This window comes from Sarcophilus harrisii, chromosome 4, assembly GCF_902635505.1.
Source record: "Sarcophilus harrisii chromosome 4, mSarHar1.11, whole genome shotgun sequence".
In the NCBI taxonomy this organism is placed as follows: domain Eukaryota; kingdom Metazoa; phylum Chordata; class Mammalia; order Dasyuromorphia; family Dasyuridae; genus Sarcophilus; species Sarcophilus harrisii.
The window spans coordinates 193,399,580-193,425,071 of NC_045429.1; the positions used below are offsets into that span (position 1 = coordinate 193,399,580).

Consider the following 25,492-nt stretch of genomic DNA (forward strand, 5'->3'; position numbering starts at 1 on the left):
CTACTTCATCTTTTTATTTTTTATCTTTGCTTATAGTCATTTTTTATATGGAAAGATGGCATGTATACTGATAGCAAACAAAAAGTGATGTCATCACTTTATTCTATCCAGGTCCTAAAATAAATGCCTGAATAATGAAATACTTATTTTAGGCACCATAAACTACATTTATTAGCTGTTTTGAAAATAAGATCAGCAGAGGGCGCTATTTGCTACCTGTCGATGAAAGTATGGCTAAAGTATAAGGCTTTTGAGCCAGAAGAAATCAAATAGAACCGTCAGATTTTTGGATATTTAGAATCTTAGATTAAGTCCTATGTATCTTATGAAATAAGATTTTCATCAAAATTAAGCATATATTTTAGCAGAGCTGAGGTATGAAATTAAATTATATGAAATAAAAAGGAAAGTGATAGAAGCTGCTTCAAAATTTTAAGTAATTTATTTTTACTTAATGTTCATTATTTTAACTTCTAGAGGTACTATAATACATGCAGGGCCTCCTCTATCTTCTTACAGTCTCTCTCCCAACATTTCTTTGGATTGTGGGCATTTGTGGAGTCTACTTAATAAGGAAACATAATAATAATCATTATAATCTCATTTCCAGGGTATTTTAAAGTTCATAAATTATTTTTCTCATAATTTTGTGAAGAGGGAGCAAGAATATGATTATTTTCATTCTACAGATAAGGAACTGAAGAACATAAAGTTAAAGGGCGCTCCCCTAAGGCCATGAAGTAGTAAATGTTAAAGCCAGGTCAAAAATTCAGGTCTCAACACTCCAAGTTCAGTGATTTTTCTACTATTATACTAGTAGTATTTCCTCCAATTACCCTATGCTATCAGAAAAGGCACTGGCATATTCTGAATTAGAGGTAAATTTATGTTCTGACATTTTAAAAGTACAATTAGAAAATAGGGACCTACAGTGAACGAATGGGCCCTATAACAAGACCCACAACAAAACTACTTTCAATTTTCCTTTTTTTAGTTCAATTTGTTATATCACGTCTAGTGATGTTATATGGCTATCACATATGGAATATTACCATCTCTGAAGAATTGAAATTTAAAACTACTCAAGAGGCAATGGAGAGAACATATGGTAAGCTTAGATGTGATGAAACACAGGGCTAAAGAGAAAGTATGCAGAAGAACTTGTGTAAGCAGAAGTGTCAAACTCCCAGTGCACTGGACAAGATTAAAATGTAATTGTACCGAGTGGATTCTGGGAAGATACCAGAAGAGATTAGAAAATTCCAAATTCTTCAGATTTCCCCCACAAATAAAACAAAACTGTACCTCAGGGCAAAGATAGCTTAAAATCAAATAAGAGTAGTGTCCGAATCCTGGTCCTCCAGTGACAAATGGAGACAATCTGAAGAAAAAGTGCTGAGATGGAAAAACCTCCAGGCTAGTTCCACTGAAACGACAAGCAACAAGCTCTGGGGTTAATTGGGTTGGGAAGTAGTCTTAGCCCCAGCCACAAAAATTTTTACTTCCCAGACAGTTTGGGGAGTGCAGCTTCTGAGTTAGGAAAGATTGAGAGAAACTGCGGATAAGGAATACCAAGCCCATCTGTGTGGTGGAGTCCTGGCTCTGGGTAAGAAGGAACCCGCACAAGCCCAATGAGGGGAGAAGCAATTGGGTAGGGACTCTGCTGGTTGCTGGCACTTTTAAGAGGGTGGAGTTTTAGGTTTTAGGTTCCAGACCAGAGGGGAGAAATGGAGGATCTGGCCAGAGGCATCATTCCCACCCTCTCCCCACCCCCAAGCTGCAAGATTATAGGTGATTTGCATTAACAAGCTCCTATTTTAAAAAAAAAACAAGCAGGAAAAGGAGAAAGTACACAAGCACAGAAAGTTACTTTGGGAATAGGGAAAAACTAGGGTTCATCTTCAAAGGAGGATACCTAATGGAGATTTTTTGGTGAAGAAACAAATGACTTGCTTGGTATTTAGCATGGGAAATTTCTTTCATGAACACATGGGATTTGGAACTGCGGAATACATAAATTTGATCTCTTGTCCAGCTCTACATATATACATATATACATATATATATATATATATATATATATATATATATATATATATATATATATATCTTGATTCAAAATGAAAAAACAACAACCACCAAGACAGGAACGGTGAGATATGGAATTCCAATCAGAAAGAACTCATTACAAGTCTCCAACTAACCATGTGACCACGGAAAAACTATTTAATTTTTCTGAGCCTAATGCGTCAAATGGGGATAATAATATTTTTGCCACCCTCCTTTTTGCAAAGCTGTTGCTTTATAATTGTAAAGCCCTATGTGCATCTAAGCTATTATGATGATGATAAGTGGTAGAGCCATTATTATGAGGGTGGGCAGATGCATAGGATTTTGAAGCAAGGTAAATTTTATAACATCTATAGGAGCAGATGATATGCTTAATCAGATGTGAAGTTAACTGAGTTAAAGGCCATGACCATTTTGAAATTCTGAAAACCTCCAACTAAACACTATAGAAGGTCACAAGTACAGTCATTTAAAAAAACCAATCATGGCTCAATTAATAAAAGGCAAGAAAGTATTTCCTTTTTACTATTTCTAAAATACTTTCGGCCAAATATGCTGATATTAATGGAAAAGGTAGCTTTCTTTGCTTCTCAGAAAAAGGATAAGTTGACCAATATTTTCTAAACTGTCTTCAAAGTTTGAAAGAGCTGGGTTCAAGTTCTGTCTTTGATATAAATACAAATAAATAAATATGTATATAGGTTGTGCATGAAGATAACCCCAGACAAATCACTATCTCTTAATGCTCTTGGCAATTCTCTAAAACTATAAATTTCAGAGAATGTGTTGATCTGAATTGGTAGAGGGAGTAAATCACAGGTCTAATTATCCTTATTCAATATTCTAATGTGTTATGAACATTAACATTTCCTATTTGTGAGATGGGATATTAGTTGAGGCAATGCAATTTAATTAACTTGCACAGATATTCCTATATATTTATGCCAAACTAATGTTCATTTAAATTTTTTTTTTAATTATGCCTACTATAATTGTATAAATATGTATACATATATTGATTTTAACATTTTTTTTTTCATGTTTAACATGTTAAAGATGGATTACTTGCCATCTGGAGAAGGGGGTGGGAGGAAGGGGGAAAAACTTTGGAACACAAGGTTTTGCAAGGGTCAATGTTGAAAAATTATCCATGCATATGTTTTTTTTTTAATTTAATAGCTTTTTATTTACAGGTTATATGTATGGGTAACTTTACAGCATTAACAATTGCCAAACCTCTTGTTCCAATTTTTCACCTCTTACCCCCCACCCCCCCCAGATGGCAGGATGACCAGTTAGATGTTAAATATATTAAAATATAAATTAGATACACAATAAGTATACATGACCAAAACGTTATTTTGCTGTAGAAAAAGAATCAGACTCTGAAATATTGTACAATTAGCTTGTGAAGGAAATCAAAAATGCAGGTGGGCATAAATATAGGGATTGGAAATTCAATGTAATGGTTTTTAGTTTTCCATTGGAAATGATTTGGTTAATCATTTCTAATGGAGCAGTAATGAACTGAACTAGCTATACCCAGAAAAAGAACTCTGGGAGATGACTAAAAACCATTACATTGAATTCCCAATCCTATATTTATGCACACATCGACATTTTCCAATATTACAATAATTCAAGTCTGATTCTTTGATCACAAAATAATATTTTGATCATGTATACTTAATATATCTAAGATATATTTTACAATATTTAACATCTACTAGTCATCCTGCCATTAGGGAGGGGTGGGGGAGGTAAAGGTGAAAATTGGAACAAGAGGTTAGCAATTTATGTGTAAGAGTTACCATATATATCCTGTAAATAAAAGGCTATTAAATAAAAAAAAAAAAAAAAAAGGAAATGATTTGGTTGATCTCATTGCTGAGGATGGCCAGGTCCATCAGAACTGGTCATCATATAGTATTGTTGTTGAAGTATATATTGATCTCCTGGTCCTGCTCATTTCACTCAGCATCAGTTCGTCTAAGTCTCTCCAGGCCTTTCTGAAATCATCCTGTTGGTCATTTCTTACAGAACAATAATATTCCATAATATTCATATACCACAATTTATTTAGCCATTCTCCAACTGATGGGCATCCACTCAGTTTCCAGTTTCTGGCCACTACAAAGAGGGCTACCACAAACATTCATGCACATACAGGTCCCTTTCCCTTCTTTATGATCTCTTTGGGATATAAGCCCAGTAGTAACACTCATGCATATGTTTTGAAAATAAAATGCTTTAATAAAAAAAATTAAACATAAAAAAGAAAAAAATTGTGCCTCTATCCCTATATAGATAGAAATCTACCTCTATTAGTGTCTCTTTCTCCTATTTCCCTCTCTCTGTCTCTGTCTTCTAAAGATGACGATCACCACCTGCATCTCTTACTCTTAGGAAGCTGCCTGGGCTGCAGAAATGTTAATTGACTTGCCCAGAATCACACTGTTACAGGTGACAAAGCCCCGCATCACAGGGAAAAGGGATCTAAACTTAGAGTTCCTTCAAAGGTCGCCTCTAATCTTTACCATGCTGCCTCTCAAAATTATTAGCAAAACCAATCAAATACACTTGCAAAATGAGTAAAACTGTGCATAGAAATATTTTAAAAAGCAGAACTGAATTAAAAATGACATCATCAATTTTAAAAATTGCTTTTGTTCTATGTCCAGCCAGACAAATTTTCTGATATGTCACAATACTTGTATACTCATGAAGCTGAAAAAGGCTTTCCATGTCTTGCCACAAGTCTAGACTCTGACCCTGGCTTTCAAGACTAATACTGATTTGGCTCTATACAACCTATCAAACTTTATTATCAACATAGAACCCCAGCTCCTATCAGAGACTACAAGTCTTCTACTTTCCCCAAAGGTCCCGCCCCTGTGCTTTTCCCACAATACTCATTACTATTATTTTTACTTCTTCAAATTCTACTTATCTTTTAAGTCTTACCTACATCCTCCATGAAAATCCATCCTTCCCTACTAAAAAACCTCCAGCAACCTTTTCCTTTTATTAATAGAATGTACCAAAAAATGACAAATAAGGAAATATGTTTAAAGGGATTGCACAAAGTTAACCTAGATCAGATTGCTTGCTGTCTGAGAGAGAGGAGAGGTGGGAAAGGGAGAGAGAAAAAACTGGAAAACAAAGTCTTACAAAAATTAATGTTGAAAACTACATATATATATAAAATACTGAGAAAACAAACAAAACAAAAAAACCCCAGCATGTACCAGATAGCTTTCTCTATTGCTTCTACAATTAAGAGACTTTCATTGCTTTCATACAATAACAGACATTAAAAAGTCCCTTCTGTGAGGCTGTACAGTTCATTAGTGACAAAGCCTGTCCTTGCACCCAGTTCTCGATGTTGCCAGTCCAGGCCTCTTTTCTATGTGCCTTGGTCTTGTTTCTTCAGAAAAAAAGACTATATTGCTTTTCTTTTCAATGTCCTAGAATAGCTAAGGTCAGTTTCAGGCACACATCATATTATAAATAATTCCTGGTAAATTAACTACTAAATGAGTGTGAATATACCAAGTCCTATATGAAACTCTTTATGAATGCCATGAAATTGAAGCCATTTAATGAAAGCAATCTTATCACTCCCCATTTTACATCATTTCCCCCACTATTTCCTCCTTTCTGTTATGAAGAGGTGATCCTTCTTGTTGCCAGGGTAAACCCCTCCACATGCATCCTCCATCCCACCCCATCTTGTCTTCTCCAGCAGATTGCTCCATTTCTCATCTCTACTCTTTGTCTAGTCTCCAATTTCTACCTATCTACTGGTTCCTTCCCTGCAATTTACAAACACTGCCCTGTCTTCTTCTGCCTTAAACAACTCATGCTTGATCCCTGATTCGGGCTAGCTATCATCCTATCTCTTCTCCCCTTCTCAGCTAAACACTTTGAGCAAGTTGTAGACTTGGTACATCTACTTCCCCTCCCGTCATTTGAATAAAGACGTCTGTTTTGGACATATTAAGGTTTAAGATGTCTATGCTTTCTGTAATCAGGCTTTTGACTTCATCCAAATGATATTGCTCTCTCCAAAATCCTCAATGATCTGTAAATGGCCTACTCCAATGCTTTTTTCCCCCTCAGGTGTCATCCTTCTTGACTTTTCTGATTCCTTTGATACTGTTCCTCATGCTTCTTAAATACTCTCTCCTGGAGTAGTTTGGAACTATGCTCAAAAAGTTATCAAACTGTGCATACCCTTTGATCCAGCAGTGTTACTACTGGGATTATATCCCAAAGAGATTATAAAGAAGGGAAAGGGACCTGTATGTGCACGAATGTTTGTGGCAGCCCTTTTTGTAGTGGCTAGAAACTGGAAACTGAATGGATGTCCATCAGTTGGAGAATGGCTGAATAAATTGTGGTATATGAAAATTATGGAATATTACTGTTCTGTAAGAAATGACCAACAGGATGATTTCAGAAAGGCCTGGAGAGACTTACGAACTGATGCTAAGTGAAATGAGCAGGACCAGGAGATCATTATATACTTCAACAACAATACTAGATGATGACCAGTCCTGATGGATCAGGCCATCCTCAACAACAGATCAACCAAATCATTTCTAATGGAGCAGTAATGAACTGAACTAGCTATACCCAGAAAAAGAACTCTGGGAGATGACTAAAAACCATTACATTGAATTCCCAGTCCCTATATTTATGCACACCTGCATCTTTGATTTCCTTCACAAGCTAATTGTACAATAATTCAGAGTCTGATTCTTTTTGTACAGCAAAATAATGTTTTGGTCATGTATACTTATTGTGTATCTAAGTTATATTTTAATATATTTTACATCTACTGGTCATCCTGCCATTTAGGGGAGGGGTGGGGGGTAAGAGGTGAAAATTGGAACAAGAGGTTTGGCAATTGTTAATGCTGTAAAGTTACCCATGTATATATCCTGTAAATTAAAGGCTATTAAATAAAAAAAAAAAAAAAAAAAAAAAAAAATACTCTCTCCTGTTTTTTTGTGAAATTGCTCTTTCCTAGTTCTCATGTTATCCACCTGTTTTTTCTCATGCCCCCTTTACAGACCGACATACAAGTCATACCCTCCAAACCTGGAAATACTGTCCGTCCTAGGTTCTCTCTGGTTCTCTTTATATAAACTACCTTGCTTGGTGATTTCACTTATTCCCATGAGTTCAATTATATCTATGCAGATGATTCCAAGATCTATGTATAAGTTGTAACCCTTCATAACATCAACTGCCTTTTGGGCATCTCAAACTAGATATTTCATAGACATCTTAAACTTTAATATGTCCAAAACAGACGTCTTTATTCAAAACCCCTCTTTCTTCCAAATGTCCCCATTACTACTGAGGGCACCACTCTCCTATCAATCACTAAGGACTATAACCTCCATATTATCAATTCCTCTCTCGGCCTCACTCTACATATCCAATCTGTGATGATATCCTATCATTTCTACCTTCACAACATTTATTTTCCTTCTCTCACTCATCCAGGTATGAATCTGGTGCAGGGCCTCAACATTTTATGCCTGAATTGCTGCAATAATTTGCTGGCGATTCCCCCACTTGAGTCCATCTTCCACTCATCTATTGACATGTTTTTCCTGAAGTACAGCCCTGATCACATGGGGTAGGAGTGAGGCTGGAGCAGTCTCCCTATTTACTCTAAGGTCAAAAATAAAATGATTTGGATTCTAACACCTTTCACATGCTAGATTCCTTCTATTTTTTTTTTTTTTTTTTTTTTTTTTGTAGCCCTATACTTTAGTCCTTTCTCCATGTCTTCTGTGAACCAGAAACACTGCCCTTCCACATGGCATTTTATGCCTTGTCCCACTGGTTGTCTCTCCATCTGGAATACTTTCCTTCCTCTGAATCTTGGCTTCCTTTAGACTTTGGCAGGCTGCCTAGCCTAGGGGGCCTATCCCAGTTTTTCTTATTGTTGGGGCTATCTATAGTTGTTTGCATATTTTCTCCCTCATTAGAATGTGAGCTTCTTGGAGGCAAGGACAGTGACTTTTATTTCTTTTTTTGGACCCTAGCACTTATCTCTTAGTAAAAACTTAACAAATGCTTATTGATTAACTGTTTGATGAAATCTGAAGTCAGAGAATTAGGATTTTCCTTTTTCATAAGGCAGTATTTAATTCATCACTTAACAAGTATTTCTTAAGAATCTACTATTTGCTAGGCACTGTGTAAGGCAGTGGACAATACTTATTTTCAATAAAGTTTACATTTTACTGGGAGAGGAAATATCTAGAAATAATATTACAGAATATAAATGAAATAAAGGGAAGTTAGGAAAGGTGGGAGGTGCTTCAGCTACATTATGGGAGAGGGCTTCTATGGGGAATATTTTAAAATGTAATACACTACAGGCATGGGGAGCAGTTAATGCAAAAGCTCAGCGTTGTGAGATAATACTATGTGCTGAAGAACAGAGACAGAGCCAGCTTAGCTGGATTGTAGAGAAGAGAAAGGAGAGTAGCCTGTGCTGTCCTGTATAGCAATCTGAAAAGGTAGGTTCTGGCCATGTCATAAAGGGCTTTAAAAGTTAAACAGACTACATGTATAAAACCTGTGTCAAATTGCTTGACTTCTCAATGAGGGGGAAAAGGAAAGGAGAGAGAGAATTTGGAGATCAAATTTTTGGGGGGGGAAAAGAATGCTAAAATTGTTTTTACATGTAATTAGGAAAAAATAATAAGATCCAAAAAAAGTCAAATAAAGAAGCTGATATTTTATTCTAGAGGCAACTAGAAGTCCCTATAGTTTAATGAGTGGATTAAATAGTCTATGTAACAAATTATGAGGATCTATATAAGGAGGTTTGGGTATAAATAGGGAGAAGTCAGATACTAAAGAAATGAAGGCAAAAATGATACAATTTGACAAGTGATAGGATATGTGGGATGAATGACAATGAAGAATAAAGGTTGACCATTGAGTTATAAATTTGGGAGAATGAAAAAATTGTGGTACTTTCAATCGAATAGGTAAGTTTGGAAGAAGAGTGAGTTTTAGGGGAAAAATAATGAGGTCTGTTGGGAAATTAGTTCGAGATGACTATGGGATACTTAGCTGATGTCCATGATGTAATGTATGCTATAGAAGCATTATTCAGGTCCTTTTCAGCTTTGCATTTATTATCATATGAGAGTCACTCCAAGTTTCCTTATTCACTAAAGAAAAGGCCTGAAGACATTTAAAAAGCTGCAGCTGAAATTTTGTAATAAGTATGTGCTACACACATTATAAAAGCCTGCTAGAGGCTATAAGAGTCTGGATCACAAGGAAACCTGAATAAGTTAAGACTTCCAGCTTTTTAATGCATGCTTCTCAATTCACTTACCATATTGTGCTCAGCTTTGGCAAGCAGAAGCCTCTCCTGGTCTTTAGTCTTCTCATGTTCTCTCCAACATACAAGCAAGTGTTATTTTATAACATGATTGGCTGGCGTGTCCCCTCATGTCCTATGAATTTATAGGCTCTAAGGGGAACTTGAAACATGAAGGAAGCACAAGGTTTCTGTGTCAGTGAGGTGTTTATACTGTGTTTAATGTAAACTATCTCTTAAGATTTAATTTTTATTCCATCAGGGAAACTATTATCCAATTCCAGTTAACTGCATTCTTCAAGGTTCTAATCTGAGCCATCTTTTAAAGGGAATTTCTTAGAAGTCATCTGGTCCCTTTAAACAGCATTTTTAATTATTCAGGAACATGAAGAAACAATTGTAAAATAGATATATACACGGAAGGGAGTAACTCATGTAATGATTTGTGCAAATAATTTACACCAATTCAGGTGCCAGAAACATTTCCCATTATGAATTGATACACTGGCATTCTTCATTAGCCAGTCCTTGTGAGCTGATTCCTCTTTTACATTTCATTATTGTCTTTGTTTGTTCACTAGATCGTTATCCCCCATGCCTAGCACACATTAGGCCCTTAATAAATGCTTGTCGATGGGTTTTCTCTTATCCAGACTATCTGTGTTCTTGACAATTCCAAAGTATTTCCTCTTTCAATTTAATTCAATTCAGCACACATTAATTAAGTCCCCACTAATAAACAGAATTATGTTTGCCTTCCCAGAGTACAGAACAAGTTAAGGGACCCTGCAAAAACACTAATTGTAAATAGATTCTTCTATTAGAAAACTATAAGACTGAAAATATTCTTTAGTGTCTGGGAGCTGGAAATTAAAAGTCCTCATTCATTACTATAGGCTTTTGGGAAACTACAGAGAATTCATATAATAACAGACAAGACTTCTTAGTCAAATAACAGAGACCAACATTTCTCTCCCTTTTTCCCTTCTCTGTTACTCTCAATAAAAAGTGTGTGTGTGTGTAATTATACTTGTGAATTCTGACCTATAATTTTAACAATGTAATTCCAGATGTGGAAACACCTGTTAACCAATTCAGATTAGCAAGTGACATATTGTAAATAAAAAATAAACAAATTAATAAATGTATTATTCTATGTGTACATATACATGCATACACATGTATACTATATTATGTATGTAATTGTGCGATACATATAAAACTTAGATTCCCTCAAGGCACCATGTTGGAAGGGCTAGGGAGCTAGCCTTGGAATCAGGAAGGTTTAGGTTGAAATCTTGCCTTTGAAACACATTAGCTATGTGACTGACCATGAGCAAATCACTTATCCACTCTGCAGTGTTTCAGGCAATTCTCTTAAGACTGTGAGTTACATCAGTTGCTGATCTGGATTGGTAATGTAAACTTCTGCATCACACACTGATGCGATTATTGATCCAGATTCCCAAACAAAAAATTATGTACATACATACACACATACACATACATGTATATATGTATATGTATATGCATGCATATGTATATGTATTAGAAAGATCTAGTGTATGTATAAAGATAGATCTAGTGTATGGGTGTACACACACATACAAGCATTTATATATATGTAGAATCAAATAATTTTAGAATTGGAAGGAATCTAAGAAGGGATAAATTTTTTTATTTTACAGATTAGTAAACTGAGGCCTACATTAATTAAATGACCTGATTATTGTTATATAAATTAGTTGATGGTAGTGCCAGGACTAGAATCCAGCTCTCTTGATTCTCAGCTTATTGATTTTTCTACTACACTGATATAATCAATATCAATAATGTAAATCAATAATGTGCTGGGTCCCAGTTAGTGAATTTCATTTTAAATTCACTCGGCCAATTAGAAACATTTTTAAATACTTGTCTATGTCACAAAGATTTGAAAAATTTGATGTTCATACAATTTGCAATATGATTGGATAATGAGTTGAAGCCTTGGAAATATGGTCAATGGATTCTCATTCATCTAGGTGGCACAGTGTATAGAGCACTGGGACTAGAGTCAGGAAGACCTAAGTTCAAATCTCCTTCAGACACTTATTAGCTGTATGATCCTGGGACAATCATTATTCTGTTTGCCTCATTTTCTTCATGTGTAAAATGGGGTATAATAATAGCATATACCTCTCATTGTGAGGGTTTCTGTGAGGATTAAATGAGCTAATGATTGTAAAGAGCTTAGCACCGTGTCTTCCACACAGCAGGCACTATATAAATATTAATTATTACTATTAGCCATGACTATTCCTAGAATGCTCTCAAGTTAAGAAGAAAGGAAACACATAAAAACTGGCAGCACTTTTTTTTACCTAATGCTCAGACTTCTTATAAATACATATGGCTAATGCTTGTCATTACTTTGAAGACAAAATGACAAATTGCTTTTGCAGAGTTGTTTGTGAATACAGTTAGCAGTTGTAAAAGCTGCCTTTTTTTTAATAAAAAAAAGCAGGTCAAAAATACAGGTAAATTTTCAGATTATTCATCAAATCTTCAGAATCCTTAAGAGTATAAGTTTGTCATTTGAAGCAATGACAGATGCTAGGGTATGGACCCCGTCGAGAGGGAGTACCGAGGCCCTCTCGACCTTTGGTGCACCCTAAGTTTTCTGCCACGTTGCAGAAACGCCCTTGTTGAGCAAGGAGCAATGATTTGTGACCATGGGAACGGGTTTTAGTCTGAGGGTCACAGCCTGAATAGGGCCTCTCTCCTGTGAGTGAGCTGCTGTGAGTGGCTCTTCTCCATTGGTAGATACCATGCATACGCAAAGCCCACGAGCTGCTTCTCTGAATGGTGATTGGGGATTGTCTACTGTTCACCCGCTGATCATGCTTGCAAAAATGTATATTAACAAGGCTGTACAGCAGAATAAAGTGGACCTCTTTTCACACTCTATGAGTGTCCCTGCCTAATTCATCTCGCCTCTGAGATCAAAGGGCTCATATGCCATGAGCTCTTATGACCTTGCAACAATACACATCCTAGGATATGATGCAACTAATCTCTTAAATCAGTCAAAGAGGGCAGAGATAACTGATATAAAATCTCTCAGTTTTAGTCAGAGGTGATTCAAAGCATCGCCTTAGGTATAATTAGAATACAACTGATAAAAATAAAGCTATAATTTATTTCTTTAAATGTCACACATATTTATTAAATGCCCACTATGTATAAAGTCTTGAGTTAGGTGTTAGGTTGAATATTAATTACACTGATGATTCAGATTGAATTTGCAGATCACAAAATCCCCAGATCTTTTTCATATGGACAGTTGTTTAGCTAGTATAGATCTCCTATTGCACACCTGTGAAAGTGATTTTTTGAACCCAATTTTTTGAATCACTACTGAAGTTTTATCTTCTTAGATTCAGCCAACATTTTAGCCTATCAAGATCTTTCTGGTTCCCAAATAGGTCATATAATGTGTTCTCTCTTTCTCTCTCTCTCTCTCTCTCTCTCTCTCTCTCTCTCTCTCTCTCTCTCTCTCTCTCTCTCTCTCTCTCTCCTCTCTTTCTTCCCCTTCTTCCCCCTCTCTCTCTCTCTCTCTCTCTCTCTCTCTCTCTCTCTCCTCTTTCCTCTCTCCTCTCTCTCTCTCCTCTCTCTCTTTCTTTCTTTCTCTCTCTCTCTGTCTGTCTGTCTCTCTCTCCCCCTCCCCCCAGATTTGGTAAGTATGTAATCTATACTTTTTTCCAAGTTAATAAAAACATGTTATAACAGCACAGTTCATTGAAAGTATGCCTGTTAAAGACCACCCTCCAAGCTTACACGAAGCCAGTAATAATCAATTTTTTTGAGTCTGATCATTTACTATTTTACCCATATCTCTCTCCCATGTTCATAAGGGTAAAATAAATAGACTCTACCATATGCTTCTATGAGATAGGACCTCTTTAGGAAGCCATGACTGAGATAGTAAGGATCTAAGGAAAGCTGCGATCTAGCTTACTTGAATGCCAAAACATTAAGGTTAATATTATAACAGAAAGATGAGAATTCACATGAAGTCTAGAAAAAAAAAATCAAGAGTTATATTAGTCAATATGTTTTCTGCCTTGTCCAAAGAAGAGTTCCTGCACTTTGATGACTAATACTGCTTCCTTAGGCATAATTATCCCTAGAATGCCAAAGAGCAACTCATTAAGGCAGCATCATCATGATTCTGTACTCTCCTAAAAAATGTCTGATTACTGGAATTTGGTCTCCAGAGTAGACCTCCACTAGGAAGGAGGCCCCCTTGGAAGATGACAAAAACTGGATTTTGAGCTGTGCATATCGCCCATTGTAAATGAACATATTGGCCTTCTGGTTTGTCAAGCAGTTCTATAGTTTGATTAGCATGAGTTCATTATTCAGGGTCTGATCATCTGAGAATGATGGGTTAAAATTAGTCCCCAAGTCACACAATGAAACTTTGATGAACAACTTACTGCTATCCTGTAAAACACAGAGATGAGCTTCTGAAGCCAGAAGGGGTCTTAAAATTATCTATGATAATCCTTTCATTCAGGTCCAGAGCCTTGAATGAAGTTCTCAAATCCCAGTCATTCAACTACATCATGCCACCTTAAACAACCAATAAGCTTTTCTGGGACACAAAATGCTATTCCTTTCCATTTAATAAGAATTGACCAAGTTGCCCACACTAAGACTCTGTGCTAGGTGAATAGTAGACAGAAAAAAAAAATTCTAGGATAGGATTATCTAAGCAGCTCTAACTCAACAAGGCTTCCCAAGGAAATATTATTTTGTCTTCAGAGAAACAATGGACCTTATCTATTTCTATGTATTTGGGATTCTACTTCATGTTCTACATAGCAGTGAACAACTCAGTTGGAGATGTGCTTAAATCAGCCTAAAGAAGTAAGGAAGTAACATGACAGAGGAGGAAAGAACTCAGAAGTTATCTAATTCAAATTCCCAATGTTCATTTTCCAATTATAATATCCCTGATGGAGAAATATAAATGTTCTCAAGGGAGAAACTTAATTTAAATCAGCATTCCATTCGAATGCTCCATGAAGTATTCCTTGATCCTCTTGGTCTCCTCCTTGAACCTTAGTAGTTTACCTGTACTTCCTAAATACACTTATCATATGTCCTTGTGCCATGTGCTCATCTCTACTTGTATCACATCCTTTTATTAGACTGAATACAATTAAGATAGTGTCTACTTATCCAAACTTGCCATCTTCTCCAGCACTTCTGACAACACCTTCAGCACGGTCCAATCAGGACTCTACATAGCTGGTGCTTGATAAATGTTTCCTGAATTGAACTTAATATTGGCTGGCCACAACAAAAGTAACCCTAGAGCAGGCTGAATTAAGCGTTTTAGACTATATTAAAAGCCAAAGGATTATATTATTAGATGAAAAGACCCGCTAAACCTTGTCACTAGGTCACTATGCATTTTACATTAGTTTCATTTCTTAGAATATTGATTTTATAATGAGTCCAACTCTTGTTCTTTCTATTAGAACCAAGGAGAGCAAAATAGAGAATGAAAGAAGCTGGGGTGTAAAGGGTTAGAGAGAAGTGGGAAAAAGTGAGTGAAGAAAGGAAGGTCCTTCCTGCTCACAGCCATTTCCCTAAGAGATACCATGTACTGTGAGATACATAGGGGATCAGTATACTCCAAAGAGAATTATAATTTTACAGGGTGCAATAGGCCAATTCCATGTCTAATTCCCATAATGTCTAGTTTCTTTTATGTGCTATGAGTTCTAAAAGTTGCTTGCTCTGCTCTTCTTTACCTATTCAATTTCCCTGACTCCTGGGAAATTTTTGTGGCTATCAGTTCAACAATGGTCATTCCAGACACTGGTTAATTCATTTACATAGAAGGATGGATTCTCATAATTAGAAAGAACATTAATAGTCACCTAACTCAATTCCTTTATTTAATGTGATGAAGGCTCATAATTAAGTGACTTTACCCAAATCACAGTGCTATGACAGAGCTGGGACCAGAATCTAGACTCTCTCCCAATTCTATTTTACCATCAGATACTGACAACTGTGTTAATATTCAGGGCACCCATATTTCCTTTACCAGGTGGGAGTCTCTTAAGGAACATAGGTAAGGAACCTGGCAAGGACAGCACTGTACTCAATGCATCCAATTCATCTCTTAGGTAAAGGAGTCAAAAACCAGGCCTGGCCCACTTGGGGAGGGAGATGAAGTAAGGATAAGTAAATATTACATATTAAGATCACCAAGATATCATGGAAGTATCTTTTTGAACATATTCAAATTTTTTGCCATAATTCTTGGCTTGAATACTGCATTACAGATTCTTTTATATTCCCCCCCCAGCAGCTTGAAAGAAATCTATTCCTGAGGCTTAATGTTTTGTATTTCTAGCTCAAAAAAACATTTTCTCATTGGAAAAGTCAGCTTTATCAAAAAACTATAGTCTTTGTATTAAAACAGGATGAACAACTATCTGGCCCTAAGGTGGTGAGTCACAAGGGCTAGGGACCATGGCAGGTATTTCAATATAAATTTTTTAATTGGAGAATTATCCAAACAACAGAATTGTTTATTATATTATATCCTGATATTTGCCATTGGATAGCCCTTCCTCCCTAGAGGGAAGAGTTCCCTTAGCTGGAGCAAATAGACAAGTAACCCTGGAAGATCTAGACTATTGCTTTATTTATTTTTCAGGTCCTTGAAGTAGCACAAGTCATGATCATCTGTGCATACCCCAAGATTATCACAACAAAGACACAGGTATTGAAAAAACCCCAAATTCTAATATTATAAGTTTATCACTAATAATTGCTCCCTGGCCTTTTTGTCTAAATCAGGGATTCTTATCCTTTTGGGGGGGTTATGAATCCTTCTGGCAGTCTGGCAAAGCTTATGGATTCTTTCCTGGAATAATGCTTTTAAATAATAGAGAAAATACTAAATTGCAGGTAAAGGTTAGTGAAAATACAGCTATAACTCTGTCTCTCTCCCCCCGCCCCTCCCCCCAATCCAAGTTCACAGACCTCCTGAAATCTAGGAATTGTTGGCCTATCATTTACACACCTTGTTCATCATCAACCTTTTGTGTACCATTTTGGTGATTGCACCAATCCACCTCAGCTGTTTCCTCTCAGCCATGGGACCCTGGTGCAACATTTTGCATGGTACAATAGGCTCCATTCCATGTGTGATTACATCCCTATGTGGGAATGTCCTTGAGGATTCCAGAATGTTACTTGAGGATCCTGCACACTTCAACACCTCATTATCCCTACAACACAGTAGATGCTACATCTTAGCAGATAGGCTAAAACAAACCCACGGACCTACTACATTTTTCATTAGCTCCCACTTATGCCAAAGAAGCAGAAGTAATGACTCAGAAGAAGTCTGTCTTCTCTCCTGTCAATCACTGAGGTCAAAGTAAAACAAACAAATAAACAAAAACAGATACTTGGATCTTATATTTCTATATTTCAAGTGACATTTAGATTTGACATATGAACCTACAGCCAAGGAGACAAATTAATGAGCAGAGGCACTGCCCTATCTCTTTACCTGTGCCCCTTAAAGTCTATACAGTTTTAAAACCCTATACTTTGAATATCCATATGATTCATAGGAATTGTAGAATGGGTGTGAGTGCTCATTCATTTTTTTTTTTAGCCGTTTATTAATGGTAGGCTTTTGGCTTTCTAGAGTAAAAACTTGCTCTCCTTTTACATACTCAGTAACCATTCTGTTCAGCTCTTGCTATGCATTTATCTGATGGATCTTAACTAATCTTCAGAGACAAGAGCCAGAGATTCAAGTACTTGAAGAGGGATATTTTTCTCAGCTGTTGATGACTAAGAAGAAAAATTAAGAAATCATATTTTTCTTCCTGACTAGATCTTATATCCAAGAGAGTTCAGCTGTAGGTTCTAGATCCTAAATCTTCTTTTAAAAAAAGTTTTATACTTCCATTTGAATTATTGATTCCAATTTCTATATTTTGATTTCTTTGCATTAAAAATTAAGTATAAATGAAATAAAATTGTGATTACTTATATTTTATATACTAGTAGAGTAAGAGGTTTAAATGAGTTTTTGTGATACTGAAGTTTGCTTTTATTTAATTTCTAAACTTTTTGGTACACAAAAATGAGATACATCCACCATCGACCTATCTCCTAGTCGCAGGGGTCCTCAAACTATGGCCTGTGGACCAGATGCGGCAGCTGAGAACGATTATCCCCCTCACCCAGGGCTATGAAGTTTCTTCATTTAAAGGCCTACAAAACAAAATTTTTGTTTTTACAATAGTCCCACCCTCCAAAAGGCTGAGGGACAGTGAACTGGCCCCCTATTTAAAAAGTTTGAGGACCCTTGTGACCTAGAGGAAAAATTATCTAAAAAAAGAGGATTATTTTTATAATATGAAGAACTGAAAAGTCAGTAGTTTCTAATATTTTGTGATCCATATTTACTCCAAAGTGTTCCAGTAGTCGCGATGTTAATTTAAATACTGTTTTACTGCTATAGGAGTAACTAATTTCAAGATGAAAATCAAAATCCCTCCTACACTCAATTCCCAGAGCAAAAGTATACAAATTGTTTGATTTTTAAAAGTTCCTGATTTTTAAATTTGAGTGAATAGTCAAAGGATATGATCAGAAAGTCATTGTGACCCTTACATATTTTATAATTCCTTCCATAAAGTCCTGATTGTTTTATGATGATTTGGAAATAAAAATTTATACATATTCTTATGCTGACAAAACAATATACTTTGGAACTAAAGAATACCTACAGGTGTCTAAGTCAAATCAAGCAGCTAAATCTGAATACCATTCAGCTACAAATACAAATTGAAATTTTTAATTTTAAAGATTTAATTATTTAGTTTCAAGATTAGAAAAGTATAAGGTTTTAGAATAAGCTAAGTTACAAAGAAGGAACAAAGCTAATGTGGTAGTAATCCAATTCATTTATTCTCATTCCCCTCCTCCCTCTAAGAGCAAAAAAGGGGGAGGGAATAATTGAATTTGATGGAGAACTTCAAATCCTACTCATTTAAAATTGTGACAAATAATGCTCTTGGGGGAGGTTATTCCATGCCCACGTCCAGAATATTTCTTTAGTTGATTAGGGAATAATGACTAACTCAAGTTCTTAGGTCTCAATTATATAAATAAAATATCTTATAAAAAAGAAATCACTGCTCATCACTGGACTAATGAATCACATATTCTCTTAGATAAGAATCACTACCTGCCTAATGAGACTATCTCTACCTTATTACAGAGAGATTCTATCAGCTTTCACTCTCCTCACAGGTTTTCTTTTTTATGGTAGCAGAAGGAGCTTCATTTTCTCGATATAAGCTGATATGTTTACAGTTTATTTCATGAATGAAGCCATCAGTCAATAGCTAAACAAAAACTCTAGTATTTTTGCCCAGGAGCAAAAGGCAATTCAGGAACTCAGTATGATTTTTCAAGGAGAATTCTCAAGAGCCAAAATGATACACATGATTAATGGAAATGCAAAATTGTATAACCATTTTGTCTGAGGGCTATGAAAAGCTTGATACTTTCTGAATTCTGCAATTACAGCATGAGGCTTTAGGTCTTCAGGTTCATGATAGCAGATTATTTATGTTGAACTGATCTCCCAGATCTCAGTAACAACAACTGTGGAATAGATTGTGTTGTATAACTCAAAAGTCACCTCATTTACACAAGGTAAAAGAGAACAAATCAGTGGAAGTTAGAGTAATTCTTTATAAAATAGTTAACAGGTGTGAACTAAGGTTTCCTCTCCCCTTCTATGGAAGAACAGTTTCTTTTTGGTTATCCAACAATTAACTTACGATTCATTGGTATGGTGTCATTTGTTCAAATCCACTTAAGACTATGTACACACAGTTTCAAGTATGTAACTCTCAACTTTAAACAAATGAGGTCACTGAACCTCTTCTGTGTATACTAAGTAGTTTACAAAGTAAAAGACAGAGTCCTTGCCCAGAAGGAAATTACATTGGAGGTTTTAGTTAACTAATGCAGATATGTGGTGCAGTGGATAAACCCACTAAGTCCAGAGTAAGGAAGATCTGAGTTCAGAACCAGTCTTAGACACTTTCTCACTATGAGCACGGACAAGTCACTTAATCTCTGCCTGCCTCAATTTTTTCATCTGTCAAATGGGTCTCTTCTCCTTTGTTGTGAGGATTAAATAAGAAAGCAATTTTGTAAAGTGCCACAGTGCCTGGTGCATAGTAAACATTGGATTAATGTTAGCTATTATTATTGTTGTTATTGTTATTATTCTTATTAATTGAGGAATCTGTCATAATTCAGTGAAATTGACTTTTTTAAAGATCTCAAATCTGAAGAGAGTTAAGTGATATAAAGTGATAAAAAGACAATGAGAAATGCTGAATGAAGACGCTTACATGGTCTGGTTCTCCTGGATGATTAGTGTCAATTCCTATTCATGTTCTCAAATTTCACCTTAAAATTTTATATGAAACCTTGTTTTGATCTGACTTTTGAAATAATATGAAAACCAAAAAGGCCTTTTTGTGCCTTAGGATCATTTAACACGCATTTCTACATTTCAAAGTATGCTTTGAAGCACTCTAAGTATGAATTTTTGTAGTGACATGAGTCCAAAGCAGGGAGACCTCCACTTTGCAGAGACTTTTAAAACTAATTCAGAATTTGCTCACAGCATTTTTGAATGTGATACAGGTTGAAAGGAAAATATCAAGTATTTTTAAAATGCAAAAAGGCCAATGAGTTTAGTTTTGACTGGGTACTCACTCTGTCACACAGCTCTTCAAATGTGCAGTCTGCAATGGTTCCACAAGCTTTATTCAGCCTCAGCTCTCTGCCTTGCACTTTTAGAATCCTTGGTCTAGTTACTATGGGAACATGAACAAAGACTCAATCTTGTCTGGATAATTACTATAAAATTCATCTCTTACAGATAGGAAATGCATAGCTTGATGAATAATAGCACATGATTCAACACATAAATTAGACAAAATGCTGATACAATGACTGCCACTTGAGTGTGGCATCAACCCATATACAGCAATGGAACTTATTAATTGGTCAGTGGAGATTGGGCATTGTGTTCTAAATGTATTCTCTTTCAAGAGAAATTAACTTACGTACAATCATTTTGTTTTTGAGCCAGCTCATCAAACAACTTATCCATGACAGCCTCCACATCAGCTTCACTTGTGCTACAGTGAAAAGAATAATAGAATATGAAATTAATAACACTTGAAGCCAACATCAAACAGCTGCCTGAGCCCGCTTAGCTTTTTGCCCATAAAAAAGGAGAACAGGATGTTATGCTCTAAATACAAACATTAGATTTCGAATATACTTAAAAGCAGAGAATATTAACTCTCAGGTAGATGATTCTGCCTTATTTGCATACACTGAAAGACTTCTGTGCTTCTGGCTGTTTCCAGTAATGAGGCGATAGAGGCAGAGTAAATCCATTAATACTATGTGTACACAATGAGAAAAAAGGCTTCTGGCTCTCTGTTACATGCAAAACAAGAGCAAACAGACAAGGCAGTCAAGCATCTAGAGAAGTATCCTTTGAAATCTCTACTGAGAGGGTACATGTGAAATTAAATATTGAAGCTGCTGTTAAAAAAAAAAAATCAAGTCAAGCTGACTGAGCTAATCAAACATTTCCAGAATTAAATTACTAGGCTTCTAAATACTAACCTGATCTACACATCAATAACTTGATCAGACTTCTTCCAGGAGTGAAAGAAAAAGACAACTATAGATTACATATTCTTTCTCCAAAATCTCCTTAAAATTTTAAGTAAACTTTCAGTTCATCTGCTGTCACTGGAGCTAGCTAAAAATCTATCTCATCATGGAATCTTTTGTATTCTAATTAGAAACCACCATATGGTTTAAAGATCCCAAACATATAAATGTGATAATGCTGTGGCCTCTTTCGCTATCACTTTCTTTTTTAAAAGGGTCTGATAAACTAATGCACTCGATACAGTTGATCTGCAAAAGAAACAGTGTCTTGCATAAAGTGAAAACTCAAGTTTGCTTCAAACCTATATGCAGACTTATACAGAATGACCTTACAATATGTTTACTTTTTACACACATTTCAGTCTTCTCTAGGTGTAAAATGCAATTAAGCTCAATTCTAGATGCCCTACTGATAGTTCCCATCACAGAATTCTCCCGCCCACATCCAAGGAACCAAAAATGAAACCTAAACTAAAATTAATCTAATTTCTCCTTTAAGATAACTACTGGTTGATAGACTTTATCCCCAGGTCTTAAAACTTGGCAAAAATAAATGCTTTCCCAAAAAGAATTTTCAAATGTAAAGTGATGACTATTCTTAGTCATTCCTAAAAATAAAGAGGATTGTTTGTTCAAATTAAACATATACTTTGAATTTTGAGTCTTGTAGCAGTAATGATACTTATGTGGAATAGTACTTAAGTTAACAATTAAAAAAGGAATAAGAACTAGATTTAAAAAATTAATAATATGGAATATTAAGGACCAAGAACAAAAATCAGTTACAAATTTCAAAGGATTGGTTCATATGTATTTTCTGAGAATTCATAGAATATGAATTATAGAATCTTTTATTTGTTCTAACCTATTCCTCAAAAACACTTTCATATATCGTGCTTACCAAATGTAATGTAGCCACTGGTTATAGACATAGGAAAGGCAACCTCCCTATCTCTACAGCTGACTCAATTTTTGAGAAACTCACAAAATTTTTTCATTATATTGAACTAAAAATCTGTTGCTTTACTACTCCCATTTACCACTCCTGGTTCTGTCATTTTGAGACAAACAAAAGAAGTCCAATTTTTTTTTCATAGGAAAGATTTTCACATATCTGAAGACATCTATCACATCTCTCCTTCCCACCCCTCCCACCACAAACATTCTGTTCTCTAGATTAAACACAACTGGTTCCTTCAACAGATCTTTATATGTCATTGTGAATGAACCCCAGATGCTCTTTAGTTTATCAACATCATTTCTAAAATATGGCACCAAGAATTGAACACAACACTCCAGCCATCTTTTGTCCAAAGTAAAGTATTGCCAAGTCATTTTCCAACTGATATAAACAGACAAGTTTCAGATGAAGAAATTAAAGCCATTTCTATTCATATAAAAAAAATGCTCTAAATCCCTGTTGATTAGAGAAATGAAAATTAAGACAACACCTCTCAGACTGGTAGGATGACAGGAAAAGATAGGGAAAACTGGGACACTAATACATTGTTGGTTGTGAAATGATCTAATCCTTTTGGAGAGCATTTGGAAGTATACCCAAAGGGCTATCAAACTGCATACTCTTTGATCCAGCAGTGTCACTACTAGGTCTGTATTTCAAAGAAATCATAAAAGAGGGAAAAGGATCTACATGTGCAAAAATGTTTGTAGTAGCCCTTTTTGTAATGGTTAGGGATTGGAAATTGAGTGGATGGCCCATCAATTGGGGAATGGCTGAATAAGTTATGGTACACTAATGTAATGGAATATTATTGTTCTGTAAGAAATGATGAGCAGGCTGATTTCAGAAAAGCTGGAGAGACTTACATGAATCAATGCTGAGTGAAGTGAACAGAACGAGAACATTGTACACAGTAACAGCAAAATTGTGTGATTATCATCTATAAGAGACTTAACTCTTCTCAGCATTGTGGTCATTTAAGACAATTCCAATAGATTTGGGATGGAAAATGCCATCCACATCTAAAAAGGGAATTGTGGAGACTAAATGTGGATTGAAGCATTAATATTTTCACCTTTTTTTGTTTGCTTGCTTTTTCTTTCTTGTATTGTTTTTCCCTTTCTCGTATTTTTTTCTTTTTTGATCTGATTTTTCTTGCATAACATGATAAATATGGAAATATGTTTGGAAGGATTCGTTTAACATGTATTGGACTGCTTGCTGTCTTGAGAAGAGAAGAGGTAAGGGAGAGAGGGAGAAAAAATTTGGAACACAAATTCTTACAGAAATGAACATTGAAAGCTATCTTTACATGTATTTAGAAAAATAAAATATCACTAAAAAACAAAACAACAAAGTAAAGTATTGCAAAACTATCATGCCCCCACCCCAGTCCCCCATCTTAATGTAGCCTAATATTTTGTTAGCTTTTTGGGGTTGCCATATTGCCTCATATTAAGCAGGCAAGTCACTAAAATTCAGAGATCTTTTTTCAGATGAACTGTCTAGCCATGACCATCCCACAATTTTATACTTATGAAGCTGATTTTTTAAAAGTCTTAAGTTCAACACTATATATGTATCCACATTAAATTTCATCTTTAAGTCCACGCTACAACTCCAGGTTTATTCTGGGTCCAATAAATATATGTATTTATAAATACACATACATATATGTTTATACATATATATCTAAAGATAAATATAGGGATATCTTGGACAATACAAGATATGTTTGGACATTTTTATATACTTATATATATATGTAGATATATATGGATATTGTATATTACATATATGCAAAAGCATACATAATATATGTGTATGTAGACATTCACAAACATAAATTGTGTCCCAAAATGTCTTAGTGTAGGTAGTTTTAAGATCTGTAGCTTAAAAATGTTAAAAAGAGAGTAAGGGAGTGGTTCTTAGTCAGACTTGGGTCCAATGCTTGGGAAGCCTGACTCCAAAAAAAAGAAGATGGGGAATAGCTCTATTTTAGCAGAATCCATTATGCTGGAAAATTATTTCTGTAATGTTTCACTATTAAATTGTACTTTGATAAGTAAAGGTGGAAAAAAGAAGTATTGGGGGGAAAGTGAGCTTGAGCTTAATGTTGTAACTTGATAATGAGAACTTCAATATACAACATTTGCTATTATACCACCAATTTCAGATCATATTTCAAATAGTTTTAATTCTCTGAAATTCAGTTATTAACAAGCTTTCTGATTTAAAGCCAAATGTATTAACAAATGTGCATATAAATTATATCTATTAGTAAATAATTTTTGTTTCAACAAATATGCAAAAATTCATAAACAAATTTCTAAGGTCTATAAATGTGGGAAGGAAGTTATATTATAAAATGATGTAGCATCATGATTTTTCAATGTCAAAATCCCATTTAGTCATAAAACACTAGTAAGGCTTATTTATTACTAAAATATTAGAGAGGTATTTTATTATGAAGACTATTTATGGGTTCTATTCACATATGGCCTTAGAATATTGTTCGATATAGTTGGCAATTTATTATTTTTAGTTGAGGTTTATAAATATTAAAAATATACAGTATTTTATTTTGAATTTGAGCTGACTAAAGTATTGACGAAATAATATTTTTACATTTTTCAAAGATACTAACAACTCCAAAGTGTTTCTTTAGAGTCATTTTTAAGACTTCCAGAGCTCTTTTATGAACTGCCAAGTTCTAATTCCACAACCTTTACTTAGTGTCTTATGTACAATGAATACTAATAAGCTTCCAATTATAAAATGCTTTCTTCATAACAATTGTGTGAGATAAGTAATATAAATGCTGTTATCCCCATCTTACAGATGAGGAAACTGAGATGTACAGAGAATGAGTGGGTGGCTTCTATTCATGCAACCAGTAAATACCACAGGCAGCATTTGAACTTGGATTTAGAAGCTGAAAAGTGTCTGAGGAACTGGCTAGCAGGAGTGAAGTACAAATTTGTTTTTCAAATTTCACTATGTAAATCTAGAGCTGGGAGAGGTGATCTGGTATGGCAAAATAATTTCTAAGGGTCTCTCTTCCTCATTTAAAATTTTATCTTCTCACTCTTCCCGGAGGTAATTCTCCAATTGATGCCCTTGAGTAAAGGATCTTGACCCAAGTTCCATGTTTTTTTAAAAAAATATTTTGATAAATATACTTCAAAATAATTGGCTTCCTCTGTAATCCTTCTTTTTATATTTAAAAACATTCTGAGAAATAGCGTACAGACTTTACCCAGTTGCCAATGAGGTCTATAATG

At 35.2% G+C, this 25,492-nt stretch overlaps 1 protein-coding gene across 3 annotated transcripts in view; it reads right to left on the bottom strand.

Moving 5' to 3' along the window:
- Positions 1-25,492, bottom strand: part of AFG1L (AFG1 like ATPase) — a 179,672-nt gene that overhangs the window by 22,662 nt on the left and 131,518 nt on the right. For all 3 annotated transcript variants that reach the window (XM_031964456.1, XM_031964457.1, XM_031964455.1), the window contains 2 exons: positions 20,627-20,697; positions 20,270-20,370 (listed from right to left, as the gene is read on the bottom strand). In XM_031964456.1, coding sequence (XP_031820316.1) covers positions 20,270-20,370; positions 20,627-20,697 — 172 coding nt within the window. The remainder of the gene's footprint in view (positions 1-20,269; positions 20,371-20,626; positions 20,698-25,492) is intronic.